Source organism: Cardiocondyla obscurior, linkage group LG03, assembly GCF_019399895.1.
Source record: "Cardiocondyla obscurior isolate alpha-2009 linkage group LG03, Cobs3.1, whole genome shotgun sequence".
Lineage (NCBI taxonomy): Eukaryota > Metazoa > Arthropoda > Insecta > Hymenoptera > Formicidae > Cardiocondyla > Cardiocondyla obscurior.
In genome coordinates this window covers 8,855,074-8,879,081 of record NC_091866.1, presented here as the reverse complement: position 1 = coordinate 8,879,081, position 24,008 = coordinate 8,855,074, and the positions used below count along the sequence as shown (strand labels likewise).

At 34.9% G+C, this 24,008-nt stretch overlaps 7 protein-coding genes across 14 annotated transcripts in view; 5 read left to right on the top strand and 2 right to left on the bottom strand.

The window, feature by feature from the left end:
* Positions 1 to 7,967, top strand: part of Sprt (PDZ domain-containing protein sprite) — a 117,843-nt gene extending 109,876 nt beyond the window's left edge. For both annotated transcript variants that reach the window (XM_070675080.1, XM_070675081.1), the window contains 7 exons: positions 3,957 to 4,123; positions 4,411 to 4,596; positions 4,750 to 4,905; positions 5,120 to 5,272; positions 5,990 to 6,254; positions 6,370 to 6,777; positions 7,139 to 7,967. In XM_070675080.1, coding sequence (XP_070531181.1) covers positions 3,957 to 4,123; positions 4,411 to 4,596; positions 4,750 to 4,905; positions 5,120 to 5,272; positions 5,990 to 6,254; positions 6,370 to 6,777; positions 7,139 to 7,549 — 1,746 coding nt within the window. In that variant the 3' untranslated portion in view covers positions 7,550 to 7,967. The remainder of the gene's footprint in view (positions 1 to 3,956; positions 4,124 to 4,410; positions 4,597 to 4,749; positions 4,906 to 5,119; positions 5,273 to 5,989; positions 6,255 to 6,369; positions 6,778 to 7,138) is intronic.
* A 159-nt stretch (positions 7,968 to 8,126) lies between these two features.
* Rfc4 (replication factor C subunit RfC4) lies at positions 8,127 to 10,270 on the bottom strand. Its single transcript, XM_070675108.1, has 6 exons — positions 9,703 to 10,270; positions 9,240 to 9,507; positions 8,924 to 9,172; positions 8,643 to 8,852; positions 8,455 to 8,568; positions 8,127 to 8,364 (listed from the first exon to the last, which is right to left on the bottom strand). Exons 1-6 carry the CDS (start codon positions 9,783 to 9,785, stop codon positions 8,266 to 8,268), a joined length of 1,023 nt encoding a protein of 340 aa, XP_070531209.1. The 5' UTR covers positions 9,786 to 10,270; the 3' UTR covers positions 8,127 to 8,265.
* Positions 9,930 to 12,003, top strand: Rpt2 (26S proteasome regulatory subunit Rpt2). The gene is made up of 5 exons (XM_070675106.1): positions 9,930 to 10,021; positions 10,282 to 10,843; positions 10,993 to 11,379; positions 11,451 to 11,686; positions 11,785 to 12,003. Exons 1-5 carry the CDS (start codon positions 10,019 to 10,021, stop codon positions 11,917 to 11,919), a joined length of 1,323 nt encoding a protein of 440 aa, XP_070531207.1. The 5' UTR covers positions 9,930 to 10,018; the 3' UTR covers positions 11,920 to 12,003.
* Positions 12,004 to 12,083: 80 nt separating this feature from the next.
* Positions 12,084 to 14,635, bottom strand: LOC139113743 (uncharacterized). Of its 5 annotated transcripts, none has more exons than XM_070675122.1 (3): positions 14,506 to 14,635; positions 12,562 to 12,679; positions 12,084 to 12,452 (listed from the first exon to the last, which is right to left on the bottom strand). In XM_070675122.1, the coding sequence occupies exons 2-3, from the start codon at positions 12,661 to 12,663 to the stop codon at positions 12,096 to 12,098; spliced, it is 459 nt and encodes a 152-aa protein (XP_070531223.1). In that variant the 5' UTR covers positions 12,664 to 12,679; positions 14,506 to 14,635; the 3' UTR covers positions 12,084 to 12,095. The 5 variants fall into 5 exon arrangements, with proteins under 5 accessions (XP_070531223.1, XP_070531221.1, XP_070531220.1 ...); XM_070675120.1 differs by lacking the exon at positions 14,506 to 14,635 and adding an exon at positions 13,285 to 13,419; XM_070675119.1 differs by lacking the exon at positions 14,506 to 14,635 and adding an exon at positions 13,022 to 13,152.
* Positions 13,029 to 14,205, top strand: LOC139113741 (18S rRNA aminocarboxypropyltransferase-like). The gene is made up of 4 exons (XM_070675114.1): positions 13,029 to 13,173; positions 13,261 to 13,427; positions 13,508 to 13,895; positions 13,968 to 14,205. The coding sequence occupies exons 1-4, from the start codon at positions 13,029 to 13,031 to the stop codon at positions 14,075 to 14,077; spliced, it is 810 nt and encodes a 269-aa protein (XP_070531215.1). The 3' UTR covers positions 14,078 to 14,205.
* A 156-nt stretch (positions 14,636 to 14,791) lies between the features above and the next one.
* On the top strand, positions 14,792 to 19,662 carry LOC139113735 (ankyrin repeat domain-containing protein 13C). 2 transcript variants are annotated; one of them, XM_070675104.1, is made up of 9 exons: positions 14,792 to 15,374; positions 15,623 to 15,664; positions 15,970 to 16,074; positions 16,176 to 16,307; positions 16,420 to 16,631; positions 16,731 to 16,862; positions 16,995 to 17,156; positions 17,328 to 17,728; positions 18,043 to 19,662. In XM_070675104.1, exons 1-9 carry the CDS (start codon positions 15,251 to 15,253, stop codon positions 18,104 to 18,106), a joined length of 1,374 nt encoding a protein of 457 aa, XP_070531205.1. In that variant the 5' UTR covers positions 14,792 to 15,250; the 3' UTR covers positions 18,107 to 19,662. The 2 variants fall into 2 exon arrangements, with proteins under 2 accessions (XP_070531205.1, XP_070531206.1); XM_070675105.1 differs by having other exon boundaries at positions 14,802 to 15,374; positions 18,540 to 19,662.
* Positions 19,663 to 20,861: 1,199 nt separating this feature from the next.
* LOC139113742 (keratin-associated protein 19-2-like) lies at positions 20,862 to 23,979 on the top strand. Of its 2 annotated transcripts, none has more exons than XM_070675116.1 (4): positions 20,862 to 21,682; positions 21,921 to 22,080; positions 23,051 to 23,210; positions 23,318 to 23,979. In XM_070675116.1, exons 1-4 carry the CDS (start codon positions 21,665 to 21,667, stop codon positions 23,706 to 23,708), a joined length of 729 nt encoding a protein of 242 aa, XP_070531217.1. In that variant the 5' UTR covers positions 20,862 to 21,664; the 3' UTR covers positions 23,709 to 23,979. The 2 variants fall into 2 exon arrangements, with proteins under 2 accessions (XP_070531217.1, XP_070531216.1); XM_070675115.1 differs by having other exon boundaries at positions 23,033 to 23,210.
* Positions 23,980 to 24,008: the final 29 nt, after the last annotated feature.

Genomic DNA, 24,008 nt, shown 5'->3' with positions numbered 1-24,008 from the left:
TGATCTTTAAAAAAAAAAAAGATAAATACTGACGGGAAAAAAAAAATCATGATTCTTTCTTTTTTTTCTACTTGAAATGAATTAAAATATAAATTGATATTTTTACAAAGAATTAGCTAAATAAATAATAGAACCCATTAACGGAAACTAAATTATTTACAATTAAATCCGGGAATATCGTGAACGTTTCGAAAGGCGGTTTAATCGTCGGCATCTGTTAATTTAGAGATCCTTCGTTGTAAGAGAAGGATTTTAGATCATAATACGCCCTTGAGCTCAAGGGCCCAGACAGATTTGCCAGGCAAGATCGCAATCTTGGAAGTCACTGCCCTTAGCAGCCTGAACGCCGATACTTTCGGCCAAGTTCTGGCCAAAAATTCAACGGTTCATAAATGTTGCAATGCGTGTTTTAAAATCACTAAATATTACTAATTCTTATTGAATGCCAATCACAAAGAATGCAATATTTCACACAATTGCGAGATCTTTTGTTGTGCTGAAAAATATAATACGGGATACATATTGCATTAATTAATTCAGGTCAAAATTCATGCTCGGACATCGGGTCGCTGAAGAACAGCGTATTATCTCGGAAATGTCGGTCTTCTTCCATGCAAATTCCGCAATAAATTTCCACTTTCTGCATGCTCGCTGTATTTTTTTTTCTTTTTTTTTTTCTTTTTCTTTTCATTCCATCGCCGTCTGCGGCCGCTGCAGAGTTGCCCGTCAAGAAATTCATGGAATGTCTCTCGTGGTTTCGCAGGCCATTCGTTTCCATTTTTGCATGAGCTGGGGAAACACTTAAGTACAATCAAAAAATTATTTTTTCGCTGCTTAGCAACCAATGTGTAAATCCAATTTACAATACTGCTCGGCGAAACAGTAGCTATCAGTTTGCTACAAAGTCATTTCTCTATAGTTTCCATTCATAAGTTAGAGGACTGAGAAATCAATTACATATTGTACAATCAAGAACGTATGACTAGTTCTAGTTTCCGAATCTCCCGATATAATTCGGCCTTAATAACTTCTTTAACTTTAATTATGGAATTAAATTTTTTAGTCTATTTATTATAACATATATTAAAAAAAAAAAATTATTATAGTTAGTAAAATATTAAAAGCAATTTTATAAAATGAAGAAGAAACAAACACACTCGTTAGACAAATTGCAAACGTTTTGCAATTAGGAAAATTTTGCAAAATAATATATTTAAATTGCGAGACACGTATTTTACATTCTATGACTGAAATTATCGTTTTCGCTATCTCGTGTACGAGCTAGAAAAAAAAAATCTAGAAACACGTTCAACGATTTATGTCTATAGTATCACGGTTATCGATCTTTGACATCATGCCGTTGGCGAAAAGGTTTCCATGTTTATGGAAAACAGACACTGTGCAATGGAGGCCGAGTGCACGAGAGAAGCCGTTTGTTAACTTGTACATAGGCTGCATCGTATGCGTGAATACTGAATACGTTTCGTATGAACCCGCTGACCTCTAGTCGGATAAAACAAGAGAAAGGGAGTTCTTTACTTTAGTTTTAACGATTTATTTCGCCGCTGGATAACGATACGCAAAGTTGAAACTTACATGAATTTTATTTATTAAAAATAATACTCAAATATGCCAAGAAATTAATATAAGCAAAGTAAGTCTGTAAGCTATGCTACTACGCGCGCATTAATTATTAATTTGCCTAAATATTAGATAATAAATTATATAAAATACTTGTTCAGAATACTTTTTGATGTCGTATTTGTCAACAGCTTCTCGTTGTACAAAATACCACTATATAAGAATTTGATAAAAAAAATTATGATGAAACTAGAAATTTTTAAGCATAATATTTTAAATAAAATTAAAATTAAGTTTAACGTTTTATTTTTTGGCTTCTGCAAAACACACGGTAAAATCTTGTTAGAGTATATATTACAACTCACGATATTTCACATGCAACGTATTCTTGAATGTCCAAGTTGAAAGCATACCGCAGAATTGCTACGGTAGAAAGGTGCACGACAAGTGTCTTTTGTTACTCATGAGAAGAGAAATAAGAGAAGGGTTTTGGCAGAAGTGCATCCACGGTGACTACCGTGACATTATTGTTCTCGAGCATTCCCGTGTTTTTCGTGCCGTGAGCACCGCCGACCAAGTTGGTTTCCGGGAGCTTTTTCGATGACGATCCGTTCGCTTTCACGCGGAAAGGAAACGCGCTGACGTTGATGTGACTCGTAGCTTCGAATTAGGGTCCGGTGACTTTTTAACCGGTAATCCTCTGGGAACCATCAAACCCGCTAGCTATCGTGATAGTCGCGTTGGAACAGACGACTCGATATAAAATATAAGTTATCGTTTCCGGAATACGAAAAATTCTCAAGAGCATCAGTCTCATACGCGCGTACGTATGCACGTGTACATATTGTATAATATTCATTTTTAAAAAGATAACATCGTTTATTAATTTAAATTATTTATTAAATCAAGTATTTATATTAAAAAAAAAAAAAATCTTGAACGTTTTTATTTTTGTGCATGTATATTGTATAAATAATATTAAAAAAAGGCTAGCAAAAATTAGTGCAGTGCTGCTCGCTGTGTTGATCGAATTGAATCTTGTACGCGGAAGAACAATGATTACGTATGTTGAATTGTAAAGGGTTTGCAGTTTTCGTATTCTTCTTTGCGCTAATGACTGGCTACATCAGCCAGGATTAATTACCGACTCGAGTCGTTATCTCAACATCTTATTTACCTGCTAATTGCGGGAGTTAGCTAGCATCATTATTTCTAGACGATACTGTGCGGATACTCTTAATGTATATCTACACTACAAAAAACTCGACTGAAAAGTCGGCTGAAAATCACTCAAATTTACATTAACGCTTTACTTCGTTTAAAAGTGTTTAATTTTCGTAACTTTCCGAGTAAGAAATTTAATGAAAGAAATATCTCGCGGATTCACGGGAATAATCCAAAATCAACGCTCACGAGAACGCGTAACAGAGATCAGTGTCGATTCAAAATTATTTTTACACAAAAAAGAAAAGTATTTAAAAATGCCCCGAATGGAATCTTCATGGAATGTTAATAAGTATATAATTTTAATCGCGCAACACGAACAGAATCTGCGACTTTCAAAGGCGAAGTCTGTTGTATAATTTTTAGTGAGTTATTACAATTGTTCAATAGTTTAATCAGTTTAATGATTAAAAAAAAAATTTTTTTTAATATAAAAAAAATGAAAACGAACGTATGAACAATCATCGTTTAAAATTACGACTCGGTAATCACTTGTCACGCGAGCGCAACGCTATGCTTCGCATTTTTCTTCGTCTTAATGAAGAGTCGTCGATTTCCCGCGAATTCGTTCCACGTACCCGCAAGACAGTACTCACGAGTCAAAGACTCGGAGACCTTCGACCTCCTCGGGAGGTCCATAGTCATGGTACATCGCGGTCCTTGATACATGGTCCTTGAAGGGGATATGCTGTCCCCCCTGGCGGTGCAGCGCGAGGTCGATGTTTCTCTCCCTCTTCCGACGTACGTGTATATGTAGACGTGGGTTCACGCTCGCGCCCATACGCGTGTACTTTCGCGATGAAGGTACACGCGATATGGGAGTATCGTGGGCATAGTATGCATCCGAGAACGAAACAACGGACCACCAACCGGGCATCTCGGTACAACCGACGATGAACCGGATGCATCTACTCCCGCGGGAACGTCCGGCCGCTGACGTCGGCGACTTACAGAAACTCATCGCAGTTCAAAGTTGAACGATCTCTATGAGTTGATGTTTTCCTCGATGTACAGGACGCGAGAAATTGACTCGTAACAACCAGCTCGACCTTTCGATGGCTTTATAGTAATACGAAGAAATCAGATAATAATCCCACTTTTATTGTACAATAATAAAAAAATTAAAGGAAGTATATATATTTGTATTATAGATGGCCAGTATAGAAGTATCGTTGTCGACGACACCGAGGCGGAAGAAAGGCGGCGGCAGTATTTCCGGGGGCGTCTCATCCCCTGCTGGTCACCGGAATAGAGATCATTACAAAGAATTGGATGCTCTCCGAGTGGCTCTGCGCGATAAAGAAAATATTATCCAGACGTGAGTACTCGCTTGATTACATCGAAGAGATATAATAGAAAAGCGTCATTGGTCATGACCCATTCTTCTGATATATGTATAACAATCGTACATAAAGAAATAACATAGCGATCAGCAGAATTGATATCATTTAAGTAACCCAGCAATCAGATTTTAACGAATTAATACGATCGATATCTATAACATTTTTATTTAGAGATTTTCTTTTCGGAATTAATGTGGCAATTTCTTTCACGGATTTTTTAATTGTTCTGAAGAAGATTCGTGTTTTTCGTTATTTTTTTCAGGCTTAAGGGCCAGCTGTGCAACACGCTAAGTGGTAGACTAGCATTACGCAACGGCGCACCACCCTTGACTGAAACGGACAGGAAAGCAGCCGAGGAGCGGCTTCAAAGGCTGCGACGAGACGCCGACAATAAGCGTTTAGCTATTAAAAACCTGAAACTCGCTCTGGAACGTCTCGATATCACGGAGTAAGTACGCTTATTTTTCGTCTACGTGAGGCAATTATCAATACGTTACGTACTATCTTTACATTACAATAATTTAATGTAAAATAATAGATGTACCTTTCTCTTAGCTTTCTTTCTTGATTCTATTTTAATTAGAGGTAATCTTTATTTCAGCAACATTGATGTCCGAATACAGCAAGCGGAGTTGGAATACAGATTAGGCCGCGAGGAACTCGAGCTACTGACTCTTCACGAGGAAACCAGAGCCCTGCAAACTGCTGTAGAACTAGCCGAAACTCAAGAGAAACAAAAAAACGATACAATATTCAAGTATGTATTATATACATTACATTTTTGATTGCTCAATTTTTAAAAAATCGTTTTTTTTTTTTTCACCAGTGAGATAATTTTTTTTATCTCTTCCACGACAATGTTTTAATTATTTTCTTTTTTTATTTTTTATAAAAATAATATATAAGTTCTTGAACTTTTAGTTTATGTTACGTACCTTGACGAATTCTTAAGTTTATCGTTTCGCTTTTAGTTGCATTTCTGGCTCGACGCAAGTCACGATCCATGCGGTAGAAGTGAGCGCGGATCCGAAAAGTCCCCGTTTTGGAGCTGGACCGAGAGACGACGCGATTGGTCTCTACGTAGACTGGGCTGTGGAAGATTCCGGTCTTTGTAAGGGAGACAGGTTCGTATAATCGTTTCTGTCGACGTAACGATTACGCCGCTTTCGTTGTTAACGCTTTCAAACGGCAGGCTAACTACCTTACTACTTCTCTAATAATTTATGAAGCTGCGTAATACTCTCGCGACTCAGAAATAAAGTATTATGTTTCTAATCAGACAAAGAACAATTTGTGATCTTGCTGTTTACTTGAAAATTTTTTTACAATTTAACCATAAGCCTGTTAACAGTTACAAAACGGCTAGAAAGGTGTCGAGAAATTAATAGTGTATGCAACGTCAGTATAATAGTACTATATAACATCGCTATCGGGGAAGAACAATGGAGCAATCTTGGCATTCGGTTCCCAACAGGTCGCTGTAGCGTGAAGCGGTACCGGAAGTTCGCCGTATGCCCTCGTTAATTGCACTCGCGACTTCACATGACCCTACCTTTTACCATTTTCCACCGGTATACCATCTCAAGGAAGAATTTCCTACGATCAGCAGCATTCCAGAATTATCTGTGCCTACCGCTTAAAAAACGCCCATTGAAATTTTCTATACGTAAGCGCGGTACAAGTATAAATTAAGTGCGATATCACTGCACTATTGCCGCAACGTTATAAAATATCCTATCTGTTTTTGCGAAAATTTTCACTGTATATCTGAGGTAATAAAATGTCGCATTCAACAGTCGCGTGTGGCTTTTATTAATTTTAACGAATTTTCTTGCTTTCAGAATTTTGGAGGTAAACGGGAAATTAGTGATCGGAGCGGGTAGAAGTGATCTTGCACGTCTTTTGGCTGTCGCACCTGATGCCGCGCAGATAGTGGTCCTTCGTAAAGGCGAATCCCTTGCAGCGTTACGCACCCTGCGATCTGATAATCTTCGATTGACACATAGAATCGGTTATCTTGAAGAGCAAGTCAGAGATCTCCTGGCACCAAATAGAACTGAAGTCGCCACTGAAGATCCACCGCCAAGTCGTCAGGAACATGTACAGGTGACACCTAATTTTTTTCTTTTCATATATAATAAGCTAATTAAATTTTTCCAATCAATAAAATAGACATTGAACATATTGTTTAGAGTTTTATAAATTAAACGTTGTGGCATAGGTATTTCAAAAGGGGCCTCAAGTGACAGCGCTTGTGGCGAATCTGCCTGGACTCAACATGAGAAACAGTACAGAATTGCGGCAGAGCCTGCCGACCGTTCGAAATAGACACAGCGATCACTCCAAGCGTCTGCCAGATTCAAAAACTCAACGTGATCTCGACTTCTCGTCTGACGGATTAACGAACGGCCATCACAAGTCTCGAATTCGACAAAAACACCAGGGACTTGAGCTGGCTAGATCAACAGCCAGCCTCGACTGTAAGCAGTCGCCAATGCAGCCGCAGATGCAACGTCGAAGATCACCACGTATCGAATCCGCAATGGAACACTTGCGCAAGAATCGCAAAAGTAGTTCACAATCCACGGTATTAGAATGTGACTCCGAACCGACGTATTATCGTTTACAGGTATATAGCTTTTGTACTCCTTGTTAATGTCTGCGTTCTGTAAAGTGTATATACACGCATACATATATCACTCGATCGTAATTTTGCATGAACAAATTTCAAGCAAATGACTAAAAAAAGAAGTGAATTTTTTATTCTAACTTTACCTAATTAAATAATCTGTTTAACGGTGTCCTCTCTTTTATATTGTGTGCATCGCATGTCTAAAATCTTATACTATGATATTGCTGCAACATTAAAATGTTCTCCACATTATAATATTACCGCAGTATTCTGTGTTTGCTGAGATCGTTCTTACAGTTTTAATGCAGCTAAAAAAAAAAAACTTTAATGTTTAATATTTCTTTTCCAATTATTTTAGGATATTCAATCTCGCGCGTTAGAGAATTCAGAGTTATCGGTGGTATACACTTCTCAAGAGGCAAAGACTCGTCCGGCGCCTCCAAAGAAACCGCTACGGCTCTCCCTACATCGAACAGCGAGTCTTCAATCCGTAGAAAGTGCTCCGCCAGCTGCGCTACAGCACGACGTGGCTCGAAAACCGACAAAAAGGAACCACCGTGGTGACCCACCTATGGAAAAAACCACATCACGATCCGAAATAAACGGAAATACGAATGCAAATTCTAACTTGCAAGAATCTCACCTCAGTCCGCCCCAACCGCCTCCAAGGACACCCTCCAGAGCGGAATCATGTCAAAGCGCTCTACGATGGCCTTCTCCGAAACCAAGAGCACACTTAACATCCATGCCGGTGGAAAAATGGTGTTAAATATTAGTAATTTACAGACATTTCTCGGACTAAAGAGCAATAACGAAAACGAGGTAAGAAGTTAATAAAAATAATTTTCTGAAATAACTAATATTGCAAAGTGCAACAACAACGTTTATATCAAATTATGAAAAAATAAATAAAAGCGATATTAATATTGTTCGTGTAAAAAAAATTATATATAAAAGTTTTTAAATAGATTAAGACATTGATGTATGATATATAGTTAAGTTACAGACTGATCTATGCGCCTCATTCATCAAATAATTAACGCATTTCACATTGTTTTCAATGAAGATTAGTTTTAAGTTCTAAATACATAAAATATATTTACGATATAATAATTATGACATGTCTTATATCAAGAACATGTTATGTCAGAAAGACTCAACTAACCATTTGCTTGCCAAGCGTTAACAATCGAAAATAATAATATATTTAATAAAATGTGTATTAACACGTTTCATATGTATATAACGCCATTTAGATGTATAAATTATTATGAATTATATTTTATAAGTATCACAAATAAAGCATTAATTCTAAGAAAAAAATTTTAAGATATATCAAAATAAGATATTTTAAATTCAATAAAATTATAAGAATTATATATAAATAAAGGGAAAAAATATATACATACTTATTTATATATGAAAATGTATAAATTCCTTTATTTGGGAGAAAAGGAAAGCAAATATAATTTTTTTACACCTTTATTACGATGTGCTTGTACGGCAAAGTCTTGCCACTAAAGCATGCAACTGTAACAAACCGTTGATACCTTCTACTACTCCCATATGTGTCATTCCAATTTCCTGTAAATTAAAAATATATTTATAATTATATATTACACTATTAGATATTACACTATTAATAGAAATAAATACTGTGGCATATCAATTTACCTTAACAAATTTCAATTTTAATTTTTCATCTATGACATGATTTTTACAAACTCTGAATACGGTATTGATTATATCTTCCGCAGAATATCCCAATTTCCAAAAATAATCCATTACCTAATAAATATAATTCATAAATCTAACATGATAAGTATATAATTATTCAGTATATTATATAATTTTTGTTTTACCGTGCATGCTTTTGAAACATTGCCCTTCATACAATCATCCAGCATTTCTTTAACAATTAAAGGGTGAGGTTGATCACATACTTTGAATACATTTTCTAAATTTACATGATTAAATCCATTAAATGTAGACTGTAAATTATTCAAGGCCTGTCTCATGTCCCCTTGAGCTGTAAATACTATTGCTTGCATACCATCATCTGTATAAGAAACCTGCAAATGAGAAAGATGTTAATAATTTGATAAATAAGATGGAAGTATGTCTTTTGTAATTTTTTAATTACATTTTCTTTTTCACAAACTTCTATAACTTTGGCCAAAATTTGGTCATCTGTTAATTTTCCATATCTTAACATAGCACAACGCGATTGTATAGGTTCAATAATCTTCTCTGTATTATTACATGCAAGAGCAAATCTAGTTGTGTTGCTATAAATTTCCATTGTTCGACGTAGTGCCTGTTGTGCACCATCAGTCATACTATCAGCTTCATCTAAAATAATGATTTTATGCTTTTCTTTTGGAAGATTTACCTGCAAAATAATTATATAAAAATATCTAATTCAGTATGAAAAAAGTTTTATTTATCTTATACTTTACCTTTTTCTGAGCAAACATTTTGATTTTATTTCTGACTACATCTATTCCTCTCTCATTTGAAGCATTTAATTCAAGTACAGCTTCTTTGAATGCTGACCCTAATAGAGTACGAGCTAAACATAAAATTGTTGTAGTTTTGCCTACTCCAGGTGGACCAGCAATAATTATATTTGGAGTATTTCCATACTGAGCAAAAACAGCTAATCTAGACACAGTATCTTCATTGCCAACAATGTCAGAAAATACTTGAGGCCTGTATTTTTCAACCCTAGAAAACAATTAACAATCTTTACAATCATATAATTAAAATAATATATTTTTTATTTATAATCCAAATTTTATTTATAAAAAAAAAATTATTTTATTGTCATTTTGATTGCTCTAATACCAAGTTGGAAAATAACCTATAACAAGGCTATCGAAAAATAGAAATAAATTTTTTTATCATATAAATGAAACATACCACGGTAAATTTGTAATTTTACTATCTCGTTCTTTAATTCTCCCATTATCGCTGCTCGTTGACGGTAAAATTTCGATCTCCATAACTACGAAAACACTTATTCAATTCCGTTTTTTCGTGTATTATTTTCAGTTCTCTCGTCAGATTCTGAGCGGCAAGAACCGCCAGAACAGGTCAGAAGATGGAGCTAAGAGCCTAAACCAGCGCTCCATCTACTGCTCCGTTTCAGACTGAGACCGCTGATGAGATGACTCCGCCGTTTCGACGACCGACGAGGAGTCGAGCGTTCGGGCTGGGTTGAGCGTCGCGACGGAAAATGGTAAGTATCTTTCAAAAAATAGAACGAATATTATTCATAATAAAACGTGGAGTGACTATTGTTATTTTGGCATAAAAAGTAGTCGCTTGCTGTTGCTGGTTTTTTAAAATTTATTCGACTCTGTAACCATTTAGGTTAGCGCTTTTCATTTATTTAATTATGTCCTACATTCTTCTATTTTTGAAAAAAAAAAATCGATTTTTTTTTTTAAACGCTAATTATTTTATCAGCGAGATTCTTTAACGATAATAAACTAATAGGGTCAGAATCAATCTGGAACTGGCGGCAGTGGGGGAGACAAAAAGGATGACAAAGACAAGAAAAAGAAATACGAGCCGCCGATTCCCACGAGAGTTGGCAAAAAGAAAAGACGCACTAAGGGGCCAGATGCAGCCTTAAAATTGCCCCAAGTTACACCTCACACCCGCTGCAGATTAAAATTGTTAAAAATGGAGCGTATAAAAGATTACCTATTGATGGAAGAAGAGTTTATTAGGAATCAGGAGCGTTTGAAGCCTCAGGAAGAGAAGAATGAGGAAGAGAGATCGAAAGTGGACGATCTCCGCGGTACGCCAATGTCCGTCGGCACATTGGAAGAAATAATTGACGACAATCACGCAATAGTGTCTACATCAGTCGGCTCCGAGCATTACGTATCTATCTTGTCGTTCGTAGACAAGGATCAATTGGAGCCAGGTTGCTCTGTGCTCTTGAACCATAAAGTTCATGCCGTTGTTGGCGTCTTAGGTGATGATACAGATCCTATGGTTACCGTGATGAAGCTTGAAAAAGCTCCACAGGAAACGTACACGGATATCGGAGGTATATATTAAAAATATTTTATATGTATTTTTAGCTTTAAAATATATATGTATAAATTAAAATAATATGTCAAAATAAAATATTTATTTAACAGATGCTCTTTAAAAAAATTATATAAAAATATTAAAATAAATTAAAATTGATTTCAGGTCTCGATACTCAAATTCAGGAGATTAAAGAATCTGTAGAATTACCGTTAACCCATCCAGAATATTACGAGGAAATGGGTATTAAACCGCCCAAAGGTGTTATACTTTACGGTCCACCAGGTACAGGAAAGACACTGCTTGCCAAAGCCGTGGCCAATCAAACGTCGGCTACATTTTTGAGAGTCGTCGGTTCCGAGCTCATACAGAAATATCTAGGAGATGGTCCAAAACTTGTAAGAGAGCTTTTCAGAGTTGCTGAAGAGCACGCTCCTTCTATCGTCTTTATAGACGAAATAGATGCAGTAGGAACGAAACGATATGACAGCAACAGCGGTGGCGAGAGGGAGATTCAGAGAACAATGTTGGAACTTCTTAATCAGTTGGATGGTAATTTCTTATACAATATTCATATAAAAGCATTTCTTTACAAAATATTAAATAAAAAAATTTTTTAATAGGATTTGATAGCAGAGGTGATGTGAAGGTAGTTATGGCTACCAACAGAATAGAAACCTTAGATCCCGCTTTAATTAGGCCGGGTCGTATCGATAGAAAAATAGAATTTCCTTTACCAGACGAGAAAACTAAAAGAAGAATCTTCAATATTCACACGAGCAGAATGACTTTAGCGCCTGACGTAAATCTTGCGGAATTAATTATGGCAAAAGATGATCTTTCTGGGGCGGATATCAAGGTAACAGTTTTCTTTAAAATTAAATCTTTACTTTTTATACATTTCGTATTTTCACGTATAAGTTTTTTTAAATTATTTTTTTTTAATTTTTGTTGTAGGCAATATGTACCGAAGCCGGTTTAATGGCTCTACGCGAACGACGTATGAAAGTTACCAGCGATGACTTTAAAAAGTCCAAGGAAAGTGTTCTATATCGAAAGAAAGAAGGTTCCCCCGAAGGATTATATTTATAAAAACAAAACATATATCGTTAATCTCTTGTATGATAGAGTTGCCGAGCTATCAATGTCTTAATAAAAACTTCTATAGGAAATTAATTTTTTATAGCAATATTTATCAAAAAAAAAAAAAATTACTGGAATTTAATCAATTATAGTCATTAATTAAATATTAAATATATTCAAAGAGTCTAATTAATTTCAATGCCCGATTTTTTCAGAAGCGGTTTAAAGTATTCGCGCAGCCTGCTTATTACTTCTGCGGAGTGTGCTCTCTGCTCGTTTAAAATTTCGGAAAATGGGGCATTTTGTGAGGTCCCCGCTTTGTTTTGCGACTCCATGTCGCATATCCAACACGCGCCGCGTCTCGTTTTGTCGAGAGCAGCGGCCACGTCCGTCGGATGTTTCGACGCGGATGTCGAAGCGGCAACCAGACCCTTGTACCTTCCTAGCGCGAAAGCAGTTTCGAAACCGTCTTTGTAGCCAATGTCAAATCCTTCTTGTAATACTGAGTCCGCTCCGTCTAGTATTCCTTCTCTGTAACCGGTCTAAAAATATGATTGTCAAATGCGAAAGGCACAGCGTAACAATTGCGACATAAATATATTTTAAAGATCTTAACGACTAACGTTGCAATATAATTCAAGAGTTACGTACTTTAACAGCAGCGTTTATAAGACGTTCCCAACATTTAGAAGCCACGTGCAGAGAATCATCTGTCGAATGCAAATCGTATTCCGTTTGTATCATATTTTCCATTGCACAATTATGCCACCTGAAACAATTTTATGATAATTTGTTTCACGCCAGATCTTTATTTTTTTTATAAAAATGCGACGTAAAATCACGAGTATGTTTTTACCAAATTTTAAGATAAGCAGATCAAAGCAATATTTATCACAGATTTAATTGCACAATTGTAATAATTGCATAATTGTAGAACCCTAAGTACTCGCAATAATTACTTGCAGAATCAATACCAAGAATTTAAGTATACAAGGTAGATATTTCTGTCGATTGGTAATGTATGTGGTTAGGTTAAGCTGCAATTGAATGTAAGCGCTATTTGGAAAGGAACACGTTCGAGATAAGGAGCTAAACGATACGTTCAAAGTACCTGAAAAATGTCGGGACGTAAAAAGAAGGACAAAAATAAACTGCTGCAGAGAAGGCCTCGTTATGTTCTCGGCAAGGAGCAGAGATATCATCAGATGAGAGATAGAGAAGCAGAAGGATCGATAGAATCAGACAAAGAGAACGACGAGACAGGTTAGATTGTAACAGATTGAAAAAACAAAAGTATGAATTTTCCGAAAATTATACTTCGACGATGTTATTGAAACTATGAATTTGCAGAGTCCATAAATGACTGGCCGTTACCTTTCCCTGTAGCTATGTGGGATCTGGAACACTGCGATCCGAAAAAGTGTACAGGTAGGAAGCTGGTGAGGCACGGGCTGACTAAGCTTTTACGACTGGGTGAACGATTTCAAGGCCTGTGCCTTACTCCTGTGGGTGATAAGGTAAGCGATAGAAAAAAAGGAAGTAAAATAAATGATAAAGCTCATCTGATCTGAGGTCTCAAATGCGATATCTGTTCCAGTGTGTGACGCCAATGGATCGTGAAATCGTGGAAAGGTACGGCTGTGCCGTTGTGGATTGTAGTTGGTCACGTATAGACGACACTCCCTTTAACAAAATAAAGACGGTGCATCCTCGTATACTGCCTTTCTTGGTCGCTGCTAATCCGGCGAACTTTGGAAAGCCTTGCGAGTTGAGTTGCGTCGAGGCTATCGCAGCTGCTTTAATTATAACAGGATTTTCGGACGAAGCTAAGATGTATCTTGAAAAATTTCGTTGGGGACACTCATTTCTACAATTGAACAACGAATTGTTAGAAAAGTACGCTTGTTGCACAAGCACGGAAGAAGTAATAGCAGTACAAGACAAGTTTTTAAAGGATGCCTGGCAAGAAAAAATAGATAGACTTTGTAAGGATAATTAAGATAATTTCTTTTCGCTCTTCATTTTATATCCGTTTTAATATTCTGTTTGTTCACTAGCTCTTCCTGACTTTCCACAAAGCGATACAGAATCTGAAGAAGAAGAAGAACAAAAAGATAAAAACAAAGTGTCCGAAATAACGAAAGAATTAGCTAATGCACAAATATAAAATATAATATTGAATATAGCTGTTTGATGATAAAGTAATATAAATATGACATATAAGTTTTGTATATTTTGTTGAAAAAATTATTATATTATATATTTATATTTAAATAAATTATGTGTGTGATTAAAGCATTGAATTTAACGAATTGAGGATGCTAACAATTATAATAAATATCGAAAAAAGTAGTGGGACGCGTTCTCTCGATCTCGGCCTTCCGCAGTCCGCGGAACATGCATGTATGTAGTACGTACTACATACACGGAAAAGCAGATAGGCTACGCCTTGTGCACATACCTAAACCAAGAAGGTTTAAGGTAATAGCCGCGTAGTGGAGCCAGTGGAGGATTCCCTGACTAAATTCTCACACCCGGGACGAGGAGACGAGTCGCAGGTCTCGCGACACTCGAAAGTCTCTGCAAATCTCGTACCTGCAATCCGCAGCGAATGCCGGTGTGACTATTGACGATCGTCGTAATTCGTTATTGGTCTGCCCGCGGGTGTGCCAAAGATTCGTGTTCCGGGCATGTGTGGCGACGATGACATCGGGCGGTAAACTGGCGAGTGTTCGCCGAAGCGCGTCACGATTACGTTGAGCGTGAAGGATGATTCCCCGGCACGTTCGGTAAGTGAACGCCACAAATTATGACCCGAGACTGCCGAGCGCGTTTCCTGGAGAGCCACTCTTTCCTCGGCGACCCGTCGGCTGCGACCTTCCTTGCGCGCCGAGCGTAACGATCGAGATCTCGATCCACCGCCGTCCATCGCGCAGCGACTCTTCCGCGCCTCCACGCTGCTGCAGCTGATAATCCTGCCTGAGAAGTGATTAGGCCTCAAAGTATACATACGCATGCATAATTTGCGCAAGCATGCTCATAATATTGAATGCAAGCCTCGCGGAGGTATGGAATTACGAGCTTACGGAAGTGTTACTGTTAAACGTAAGAAAACTCCGATAAAAAGTGGATAAGGTGTTGCAGTTGTGTAAAAATAAAGAATGTCAATAGCTTTGACATGTCAGGCTGCAAGCTTGTGAAGCAAAACTCGTTCGGTGCACTTTGATATTTGCAAGCACGTGATGATCTGTATTAACGTTATATGCTCGATATGTAGTACAGAACTTTGGATCTTGCAATCAGTCCCTCTGCTGTTGTAACACATGATAGAGCTTCTCAGATGCCGATGATCATGGCGCAAGATAGCGACAAGTACCCGCTTCACAGATGTGTATTCCGAGGGGATGTAAGGTCGCTAGCTATCTTGAGTGGAGCCTACGATATTTCTGAGAAGGATAAACAAGGTTTGCTTTAAGACTTCAAGTATTAACTTTGCTGCAAATATATTTTATATGGCTCGTTTTTGTGAGATAGTTGAAAATTTTAAACTTTTTAGCTGCACATACATTTATATGATCAATTGTATACAATTTATTGCATACAATTGGAAATCGTTTTTTCTTTGCTTTGCATAGGATAAATGTATGGGCAGCCTTTGAGAATAAAATGTATAACAAAGGTACATATTTAACTATTATGTTGTTTGTTGCAGGAAATACACCTTTGCATTTAGCTGTGATGTTAGGAAGAAAAGGTACAAATACTTTCGATTTATTTAATGTACAATATAAAATAAAATATTACAATATATACAATAAAAAATTACAAAATAGTAAAGTAAATTCTTAAATTCGATTTATTTAATGTACAATATAAAATAAAATATTACAATATATACAATAAAAAATTACAAAATAGTAAAGTAAATTCTTAAATTCGATTTATTTAATGTACAATATTAAATAAAATATTACAAAATATACAATAAAAAATTACAAAATAGTAAAGTTAATTTTTAAATTTGAACAGATATGTTATATATATGTATTTCTTTTAAAGAATGTGTTCAAGTACTGCTTGCACATGGAGCACCTGTAAAGGTGAAAAATTTAGCTGGATGGAGTCCATTGGCCGAAGCAATCAGTTATGGAGATAGACAAACCAGTTTGTATTAAATAAAATAATATATATAAAATTATGATACTTATTTTGATGAGAATATATAAATTATAAAAATAAGACTTATTAAACTATTTTTTTTGCAGTATCATCTTTAGTACGTAAATTACAGCAACAAGCAAGAGAACAAATGGAAGAGAGGAGACCGAATTTAGTTGCTGCATTACATCAAATGGGTGATTTTTATATGGAATTAAAATGGGATTTTCAGAGTTGGGGTGAGTTTCATAGATTTTTTAAAATTTTTAACTGTGCAATTACTGTTATTTGCAAAATTACATTTATCTTAAACAACAGCTTTATTTATTAATAATAAATTTGTTTTTTCAGTGCCGCTAGTTTCGAGAGTGTTGCCATCAGATATATGTAAAATTCATAAAAGTGGAGCTTCAATTAGGATGGACACAACTCTTGTAGATTTTAACGACATGAGGTGGGAGAGAGGTGACATATCTTTCATCTTTAATGGTGATCAGAAGCCTAGCCATTCATTGACTGTCCTCGACAATAAAGCTAAACTTTTCCAAAGAGTGAGATATGAGGTCAATAATCTATTTTTAACTGTTTTCTTTATATAGATTGTAGCATATACATTAATATTGCATCGTGTATTAAAACAATTTTTTTTTTATACACTTTAGGAAACAGAGCTTGAAATAGAGGATGAAGTTGATATTCTTATGTCTAGCGATATTATGGCAGCACAAATGTCCACTAAAAATATCACATTTTCTAGAGCACAGACAGGATGGATTTTTAGAGAAGACAAAAGGGTAAGAATATATGATTATACGTACGAATATTGAAAATAACTTTTTTTAATACTTAAAAATTCTTTAATTGTTTAAGAATAACGTAATAAAATATAGATAATGTAGTATTGAAATAAATATTGAAAAATTTAGGAGATGGTAGGTGCTTTTCACGCTGATTTTTATCAAATTAATGGCATGGTATTGGAAAGTAGAAAACGTCGTGAGCATTTAAGTGAAGAAGATCTTCAAAAGAATAAAGCTATTATGGAATCCCTTACTAAAGGCAGCTCTCAAGGATTTAAAAATGGCGAGGTAAAATTTTATTTACATAAATTATACTATTATTTATAGTTTTTGTATTTTTTTAACTGTATTAAATTATAAATTAATATGTACATATTAAGTACATAAAAGTTAAAAAACGTGTTGGCAAATTTAACTTTAAGAATAAATAAAATAAGATAAATTTATCTTTTTATTTAGCCTCCTATGAGAAGAGCATCGTTGAATCCACCACCAGAATCGAATATAACATGGGACGAATATATTGTTGCTCCGCCTGGTCAATGCCCACTGTTAGGAAGAAATCTCGTTTACAAGGAAAGTAGTAAATCTTTCAAAGCCGTTGTGGCAATGAGTCCAGATTTTCCCCTCACTGTCGACATGTTACTCAATGTTCTGGAAGTGATTACGCCATTTAAGCATCTAAGTAAATTACGCCAATTTGTACTTATGAAGTTGCCCCCCGGATTCCCGGTTAAGATCGACATACCGATTCTGCCTACAGTCACTGCTAAAATAACTTTTCAAGAATTTGCCTACCGACACGACATAGATCCAGAATTATTTCAAGTGCCATCAGACTACTTTGAAGACCCAATGAGGTAAATTTGCTTTTGATAAAATAGATTAAGATTACTGTATGATTTTATAGATGATTTAAAAACGTCTGTATAATCCTAGTTAACAATTTTTGTAAAAATTATTTATACTTCAAGATAAATTTTATTATAAATATATTTCTCATAATTAGAAAAACATTATTTAACTGTAAACTAAAAGATTACGTAAAACAAAAATCTGTAAAATATACAGTAATTTTTACATTACAATTTTTGAGAACATAACATGAATAAATTATATATAATGAAAGTTTAATCTGCATATATTAAGTCTGAAGCACAATAATACGTTTCAGAGGTTACGGTGCGTACCTAACTATGATGATGGTTCTTCATACCGCGTCATGTGCTCGAGGATAACTTCAAGAAAAAAAAAAATAAAAATAAAAAAGCGTTATCTTACGGCATATTTTTATCATTATTAACAAACTTTTTATCTCGTTAACAAATTATATATTTTTATTTAAATTATGTTAATACTAATAGAGAATCTATAGAATTGTTCATAATCTCGATCAGTTTCAATTATAATAGAAATTCGGATTCAACAAGGATTCATTATGTTTGCTTAGTATTTTGCATTTTTACAATCGCCTATGTGGCATTTAAAAAATTAATATTTTATATTTACAAAAACATTTTTTAAAGTTCTAAAAGTCGTCAAAATTTAGTTGTGTATAATGTAATTTAACATTACATAGTATAGTCGTCCATGCGAGTATTTCCTATATTATTTTGCAGCACTCACATTATAAACGTCATTCTTTACTAATCATTAACAATTGCTTTGCAGATTTCCAGACTTATGACGCTTCGACATCCTAATATTAATCAAGATCGAACCTAGTTGGGGTCTCTTTTCTTCTATGCTAGAGGACAATCTGGCTTTCGTGATTTCAGCCAGTCTGGAAAACATCTACGCGAGCCCTTATATTGTTTGCTGAATAACTTATTATCATAACTTGATCACACTTGACAGCGAATAGTGTCGAATATTTACAAGATGTTTAATAAGAAAGTAAAGTTACAGAAGACAAATTTGCACGAAAATCAGAAAAACTTGCATAATATTTAATACCTAACTCAATCACGATTGTCTTCATATTTCATTTGCAAAGCATATTAATGTTTATAGAAATAACGATCGTTCATATGCCATACTGCACTCAACAAAATATATACTATGAGTGTTATTAAAAGAATGTACAATGAGTGATACAATCTCATATTTTAAAACGTCACAAAACATCACGAAATTTCCACTATTTGACTGTGTTTGAGAATATTATATCGATGAGTTCTTACACCAGAAAGTCTTTCTTAAACCGTATCAAAATATGCATTGGAGATTAAATTCGTAAATTGAAAATTAAAATTTAACCAATCGAAATAAAATAAACTGATTGTGAGATTAAAATTGTTTTGGTAAAATTTTTATCTCCAATTTACAGTTCTTGATCTTTGATGTTTCGTTTGATACAAATTTTATCTCGACTTATCACTGCAATCATATTAGATTATCGTATCAGATTTAAACGATTATTATACATGATGTATTTCTGATATACGCTAATCTTTTTTGACAGCAATAAAAACAGAAAGGAAAACCTTGCTAAATAACGAAGTAAATATATTTCAACGATTTTTCTTTATGTCATAGTTCGATATGATTGCAGCGATGGATAAAAAGGCTTAACAATGAAGTAGAATAGACTAGATGAATATTGCTACATTTGTATTCTACACTTTCCGCGAGTTATCTATTTATTCTAATCAGCGAAGATAACTGTTCATATTTATTTCTTCGCTACTCTTACGAGCAATATGTATTTTGACTATCGGAATTTCGTAACTACTGTAGCATTCAATTGGTCATGTACAAGATTAGTCTAAAATATATTCTTCAGTATTACCAATTTACAATTATATAGTTTGTGCTGTAACAATTTGAATATTTTTTTAGTACAAAAATATCGTTTTTACCGCTTTCTGTCCTTGCATGAATCAGCGCATAATGTCATTTTTAAATATAACGATTCGTACTCGTACCGCATTCAGTACTATCATTTACGTAATTCTAAATGTAATTGTGCGAAGTGTCTCACAATTATATCCAAGTATTATATTTAACTTTTATTTTTATTTTTTTACGAGTTGCATTAAAAAAGATTTTAATAGAAATTTAATTGCTTGTTACTTTTTACCATCAAAGTTTAATATTGATATGCAAAAGTATGAGTACGGGTTAACTTCCTTCTTTGCCTGAATGCTCTTGAACGATCACGAAAACACCTAGCTCGCTTATGTTCTTGCGACGTTATGGATTTTTTAATAAGTAACAAACGCAAATTTCGAAGTAAACGAGTAAATTTCTTTGACTATTATTATACAATTCTGTTATATTTTGTTCAGTTAGGTCGATTGTATATAAAATTAAAAAAACCCGCAAGATATTATCGATATTTATTAGACCGATTGCAGTCCTTAGTCATTAAATATAAAAATGTCATAAATATAAAAAATTATGTATACTGTTACACATATGTGGCGTATTTTTATGTTTAATTAAGTTTATTTTATATTATTTGCAACCAGCTGTTCACAATTAATATAGAATCAACTTTAAAGGGCACCAGTCGTAATACGTGAGAATGGAGAGGCGGGTAGAATCCGTTACGTGTACTACTTTGTGACACGCAAGCTTAATTATTAATCACCGTGCAATCCGAGCACGGTCATCCCTTAGAGTAAGCCGCGGTGTTATGCGATCTTGAGCTACTTGTAATTTCACGGCCTTCCTTTCGGCTGACGCAGCCAAAACCGAGAAATCGTGCGTGAATGCATATACACGTTCAACATGTTCTTATATTCATTATCAATGCAGATTAACTTTAATTTCGTTTTAACTTACTCTTTACCTTTATTTAATTTTAAGATTTGAATGTAAAAGTTACATCTAAAATTAAGTTACATCACAGAAAGTGAAAATGGATGTCACCATTTTAGTATCAACACTCCTTTCTACGTCCACGATATTTTCTAATCGAGAAACGTTGTTTGCTTCGGAACAAGAGTGCATATATGTACAATTATGAAATTAGGATGGTCCTATATGGGCGTTTATGATAAAGTTTCCGGGAAGTGAAAGTCTGCTATCTTCCAAATTGTTGCGAAAGTTCCGGCTGCGTTCCGCATTTTACGATATGTATGCGCTTTGCGTAAGATTGATATCTTTACGAGAAAAAAAAAGTGTGATACGTTTGAGCAACACGTACTACGCTTGAAAAAAGAATTCTGTAGAATATAAGCGTATTGAAACGGAACGAAAAAAAAAGAAGGAACCGTGAAATGTTTTTATTTGTAAAACAATATGAGGTTCTCCACAAATTTTACAAGTTTATAAGATTGTTTAGTATTTTATTATTTATTAATTTTTTTTTCTAACAGTAATAAACAGATAACTGTAAAATGCTAAGAATAACAATAATTGAGATGACAAGTAACTTCGACTTTCTTCTATGTGTAATTAAAGTGTTCTTAGAAAAAAAAAAAAGAGTCCACTATTGCAACACGCTCTGACTAACATGTATGAGGACTTGAGATACTTATGTAACGACATCCTGCACCTCAGAAATCATTGTGTGTGTATATTTGAACAGAAAAATGTAAAGCGGAAAGATAGTTTCCATACCTTTGGGCGTGTCTTACCGATTCTTGTCAACGTCCTTGTCAGCGGCGGCTCTTAAGAGCGACCTAAGCTCAAACAACCGAGACCACCTTGGAGTATGAAGAGGGGCATATTGACATGTTACAGGAGAGGATATATAGAGGTTTTGCACACTGCCATGAGAACGGATTACCTTTCCGTGTCTCGAACATTGTGTTTCTTCGAAAAATGCAAGTAGTGTCATCAGCAATATGAAGTTGTTCTTTGTTGTAAGTAAATTGAACATTTTTCGCCCTCGAAATTGTAAAATCAAATAGCATTATTGAATACTAAATCTTTTTCAAACATCTCGTTAACATTTTCCACCCTCAGAAATTAATCGGCACGTATCGAATCAAATTATATAAATATATATTTGCATTAATTAAAAAGTATACGTATATTAAGCTTGAAAATTGGCTTCTTAAATTTATATCTACACGTGTGTGATATTTATTATCTCTGCAGATATCTACTTTCGCCCTAATTGCGATATGCCGTGGCGCAGACGAATCTCCAGACGAATTGAAACTATTAACGAAACTAACACCGGTAAGCAGTGAGCAGCGTGTGTTTTCGGAATCTACGCGTGACCAAGGAGATTTGGATGCATCAGCAAGTGATCGAAGTAAGTATAATTGTCATATTTTATTTATGTATATATACGATTTATGGTCTTATACGTAAATGCAATATTTAACTATTATTTATGAAACTATAAATTGTAGTTTGCGAGTAAAAAAAAAAAAAGTTTTACTTGTTACAACAAGTAATTTAATACGGAATAATTCAAGGAGATCGTTAGTGCATGACTACGAGCGAGCTTTTTTGATGTGACAATTTAATAGCACCTTCGTTACGTAATGTAATAGGGTTAGGTTATTGTGTATGGGCATAAAGGTATCGTATATGGGCATTTCGTACTTACGTGATTACGTTAATTATTCTGGAACATTTGAAGCACTTGTTGCGCTAGAAACTCTTAAGAGTGGCGCAAAGTGTATGGAAGTGCGAAAAACATATCGAAGTATCGCATCAGCTTCATCGGAGTTCCGTGAATCACTTCTATTTCTTCCCGAGAGGAAGTCCTTCGGGTGACTTGTTCTATTAGCATCTTATTACATCCAGCGGTGTTTTTTCCGTTTTTTCAACGGGAAGTGTCCGACTTTCAAAGTCAGAGCGTGAGAACGGCAGTGACACACTTACTTAATATGCTGATTACTCACTACGCTGCCTTACATCGTGGATATGAATCGCGATCGATTATTATGCCTATTACATACGCAATTTTTATTCTGCACTCCGCGCGCGTAACTTCCGTAACTTGCGCACGTTTTAAGTTCCGTCATTTATGAGCAACTCTTAACAGACGCAGCATAAATTATTTTATTAATCCTATCGATTATGAGGAAAGGATCGATTGTTTATATGCCGCGTACACATTTTATAACAAATTTTGAAAAAAAAAAAAAAAAGATTACTCTAAATTAATTTCTTAAAATAACTATTTTTATAAAATAGATCGACTTTCTTTTCCAATGGTATATATACATAATTTATGCAGAAAATATTCGTGTTAGCGTTTCATATAACTAAAGGTTATCCTGGAGGATATCCTGGATCAATTGGAGGATATCCTGGTGGCTATCCATATGGAACGGGAGTTATCGGATCTGTTTATCCCGGCACGTCGTATCGCGGTGGCAGTTTAATTCCGGGTTATAGAGGCCAATATATTCCTGGAGGAGGCAATCTCGGGTGAGTCTTAATTTTATATTTTTAAAAAAGGGCGTGTTTTAAATGACGATTTAATTAACGATAAATTGAAGGAGTTAGGAGATAAGATTTTTTTAATTTTATTACAGATATGGTTATTATGGCAACGTAGGAAGCTATCCTGGATATTCTGGTTACAGTGGATATGGAGGGTATGGAGGATATGGAGGGTATGGAGGGTATGGAAATTATGGAAGAGGATATTACCCTGGTGGTTATGGTTATAATGGTTACAATGGTTACAGCGGTCTTGGGGGTATCGGAGGTAGTTATGGGGGCTACGATGATGGTAATTTAGGATATGGTCGTGGTGGTTATGGGCGTTACGATGGATATGATACATACGGCTATGGAAATACATACGGTACAAATTACGGGACGACATATGCAGCGAGAAGTCCGTATGCCCCGTACAGTTATAGAAGTGATACTTACGGTACTTCTCTTAGTACCCCAACTGGTTACCGTGGTTATTCATAAACGTGACTTTGTATATGTTTTTTTTTTTTACGTAACATTTACAAATGTACGTTACAATTAAAAATGTCTCCGCAAATTAATATATTTGTATTAACAGATAATATATACTTTTAACAATGAACGATTAATTATATATTTCTAAGATTTGTTAAAATACGGACAGGAGTTATATGTATATCAATATTTGTAATATAACACAACAAAAAAACATCACGCGACATAATTTTACAATGCAAAACGTGTATCAAAATAAAATTGGTAATAATTGTAATTATTTTGTAGTTATTATATTGCTTGCGA

Excerpts from the sequence above, each read along its gene's own strand:
- Rfc4 (XM_070675108.1), bottom strand. The coding sequence starts at position 9,785 with ATGGAGATCGAAATTTTACCGTCAACGAGCAGCGATAATGGGAGAATT. Across the intron at positions 9,508-9,702 it reads AAAATTACAAATTTACCGTG|GGTTGAAAAATACAGGCCTC; the intron begins GTATGTTTCATT and ends ATTGTTTTCTAG. Across the intron at positions 8,569-8,642 it reads ATGTTTCAAAAGCATGCACG|GTAATGGATTATTTTTGGAA; the intron begins GTAAAACAAAAA and ends TATATTTATTAG.
- Rpt2 (XM_070675106.1), top strand. Across the intron at positions 11,380-11,450 it reads ACTTCTTAATCAGTTGGATG|GATTTGATAGCAGAGGTGAT; the intron begins GTAATTTCTTAT and ends ATTTTTTAATAG. Across the intron at positions 11,687-11,784 it reads TTTCTGGGGCGGATATCAAG|GCAATATGTACCGAAGCCGG; the intron begins GTAACAGTTTTC and ends TTTTTGTTGTAG.
- LOC139113743 (XM_070675122.1), bottom strand. The coding sequence starts at position 12,663 with ATGGAAAATATGATACAAACGGAATACGATTTGCATTCGACAGATGAT. Across the intron at positions 12,453-12,561 it reads TTATAAACGCTGCTGTTAAA|ACCGGTTACAGAGAAGGAAT; the intron begins GTACGTAACTCT and ends TCATATTTTTAG.
- LOC139113741 (XM_070675114.1), top strand. The coding sequence starts at position 13,029 with ATGTCGGGACGTAAAAAGAAGGACAAAAATAAACTGCTGCAGAGAAGG. Across the intron at positions 13,174-13,260 it reads CAAAGAGAACGACGAGACAG|AGTCCATAAATGACTGGCCG; the intron begins GTTAGATTGTAA and ends ATGAATTTGCAG. Across the intron at positions 13,896-13,967 it reads AGAAAAAATAGATAGACTTT|CTCTTCCTGACTTTCCACAA; the intron begins GTAAGGATAATT and ends TTTGTTCACTAG.
- LOC139113735 (XM_070675104.1), top strand. The coding sequence starts at position 15,251 with ATGCCGATGATCATGGCGCAAGATAGCGACAAGTACCCGCTTCACAGA. Across the intron at positions 16,632-16,730 it reads TCCAAAGAGTGAGATATGAG|GAAACAGAGCTTGAAATAGA; the intron begins GTCAATAATCTA and ends TATACACTTTAG. Across the intron at positions 17,729-18,042 it reads TACTTTGAAGACCCAATGAG|AGGTTACGGTGCGTACCTAA; the intron begins GTAAATTTGCTT and ends AATACGTTTCAG.
- LOC139113742 (XM_070675115.1), top strand. Across the intron at positions 22,081-23,032 it reads TGCATCAGCAAGTGATCGAA|CGTTTCATATAACTAAAGGT; the intron begins GTAAGTATAATT and ends TATTCGTGTTAG. Across the intron at positions 23,211-23,317 it reads CCTGGAGGAGGCAATCTCGG|ATATGGTTATTATGGCAACG; the intron begins GTGAGTCTTAAT and ends ATTTTATTACAG.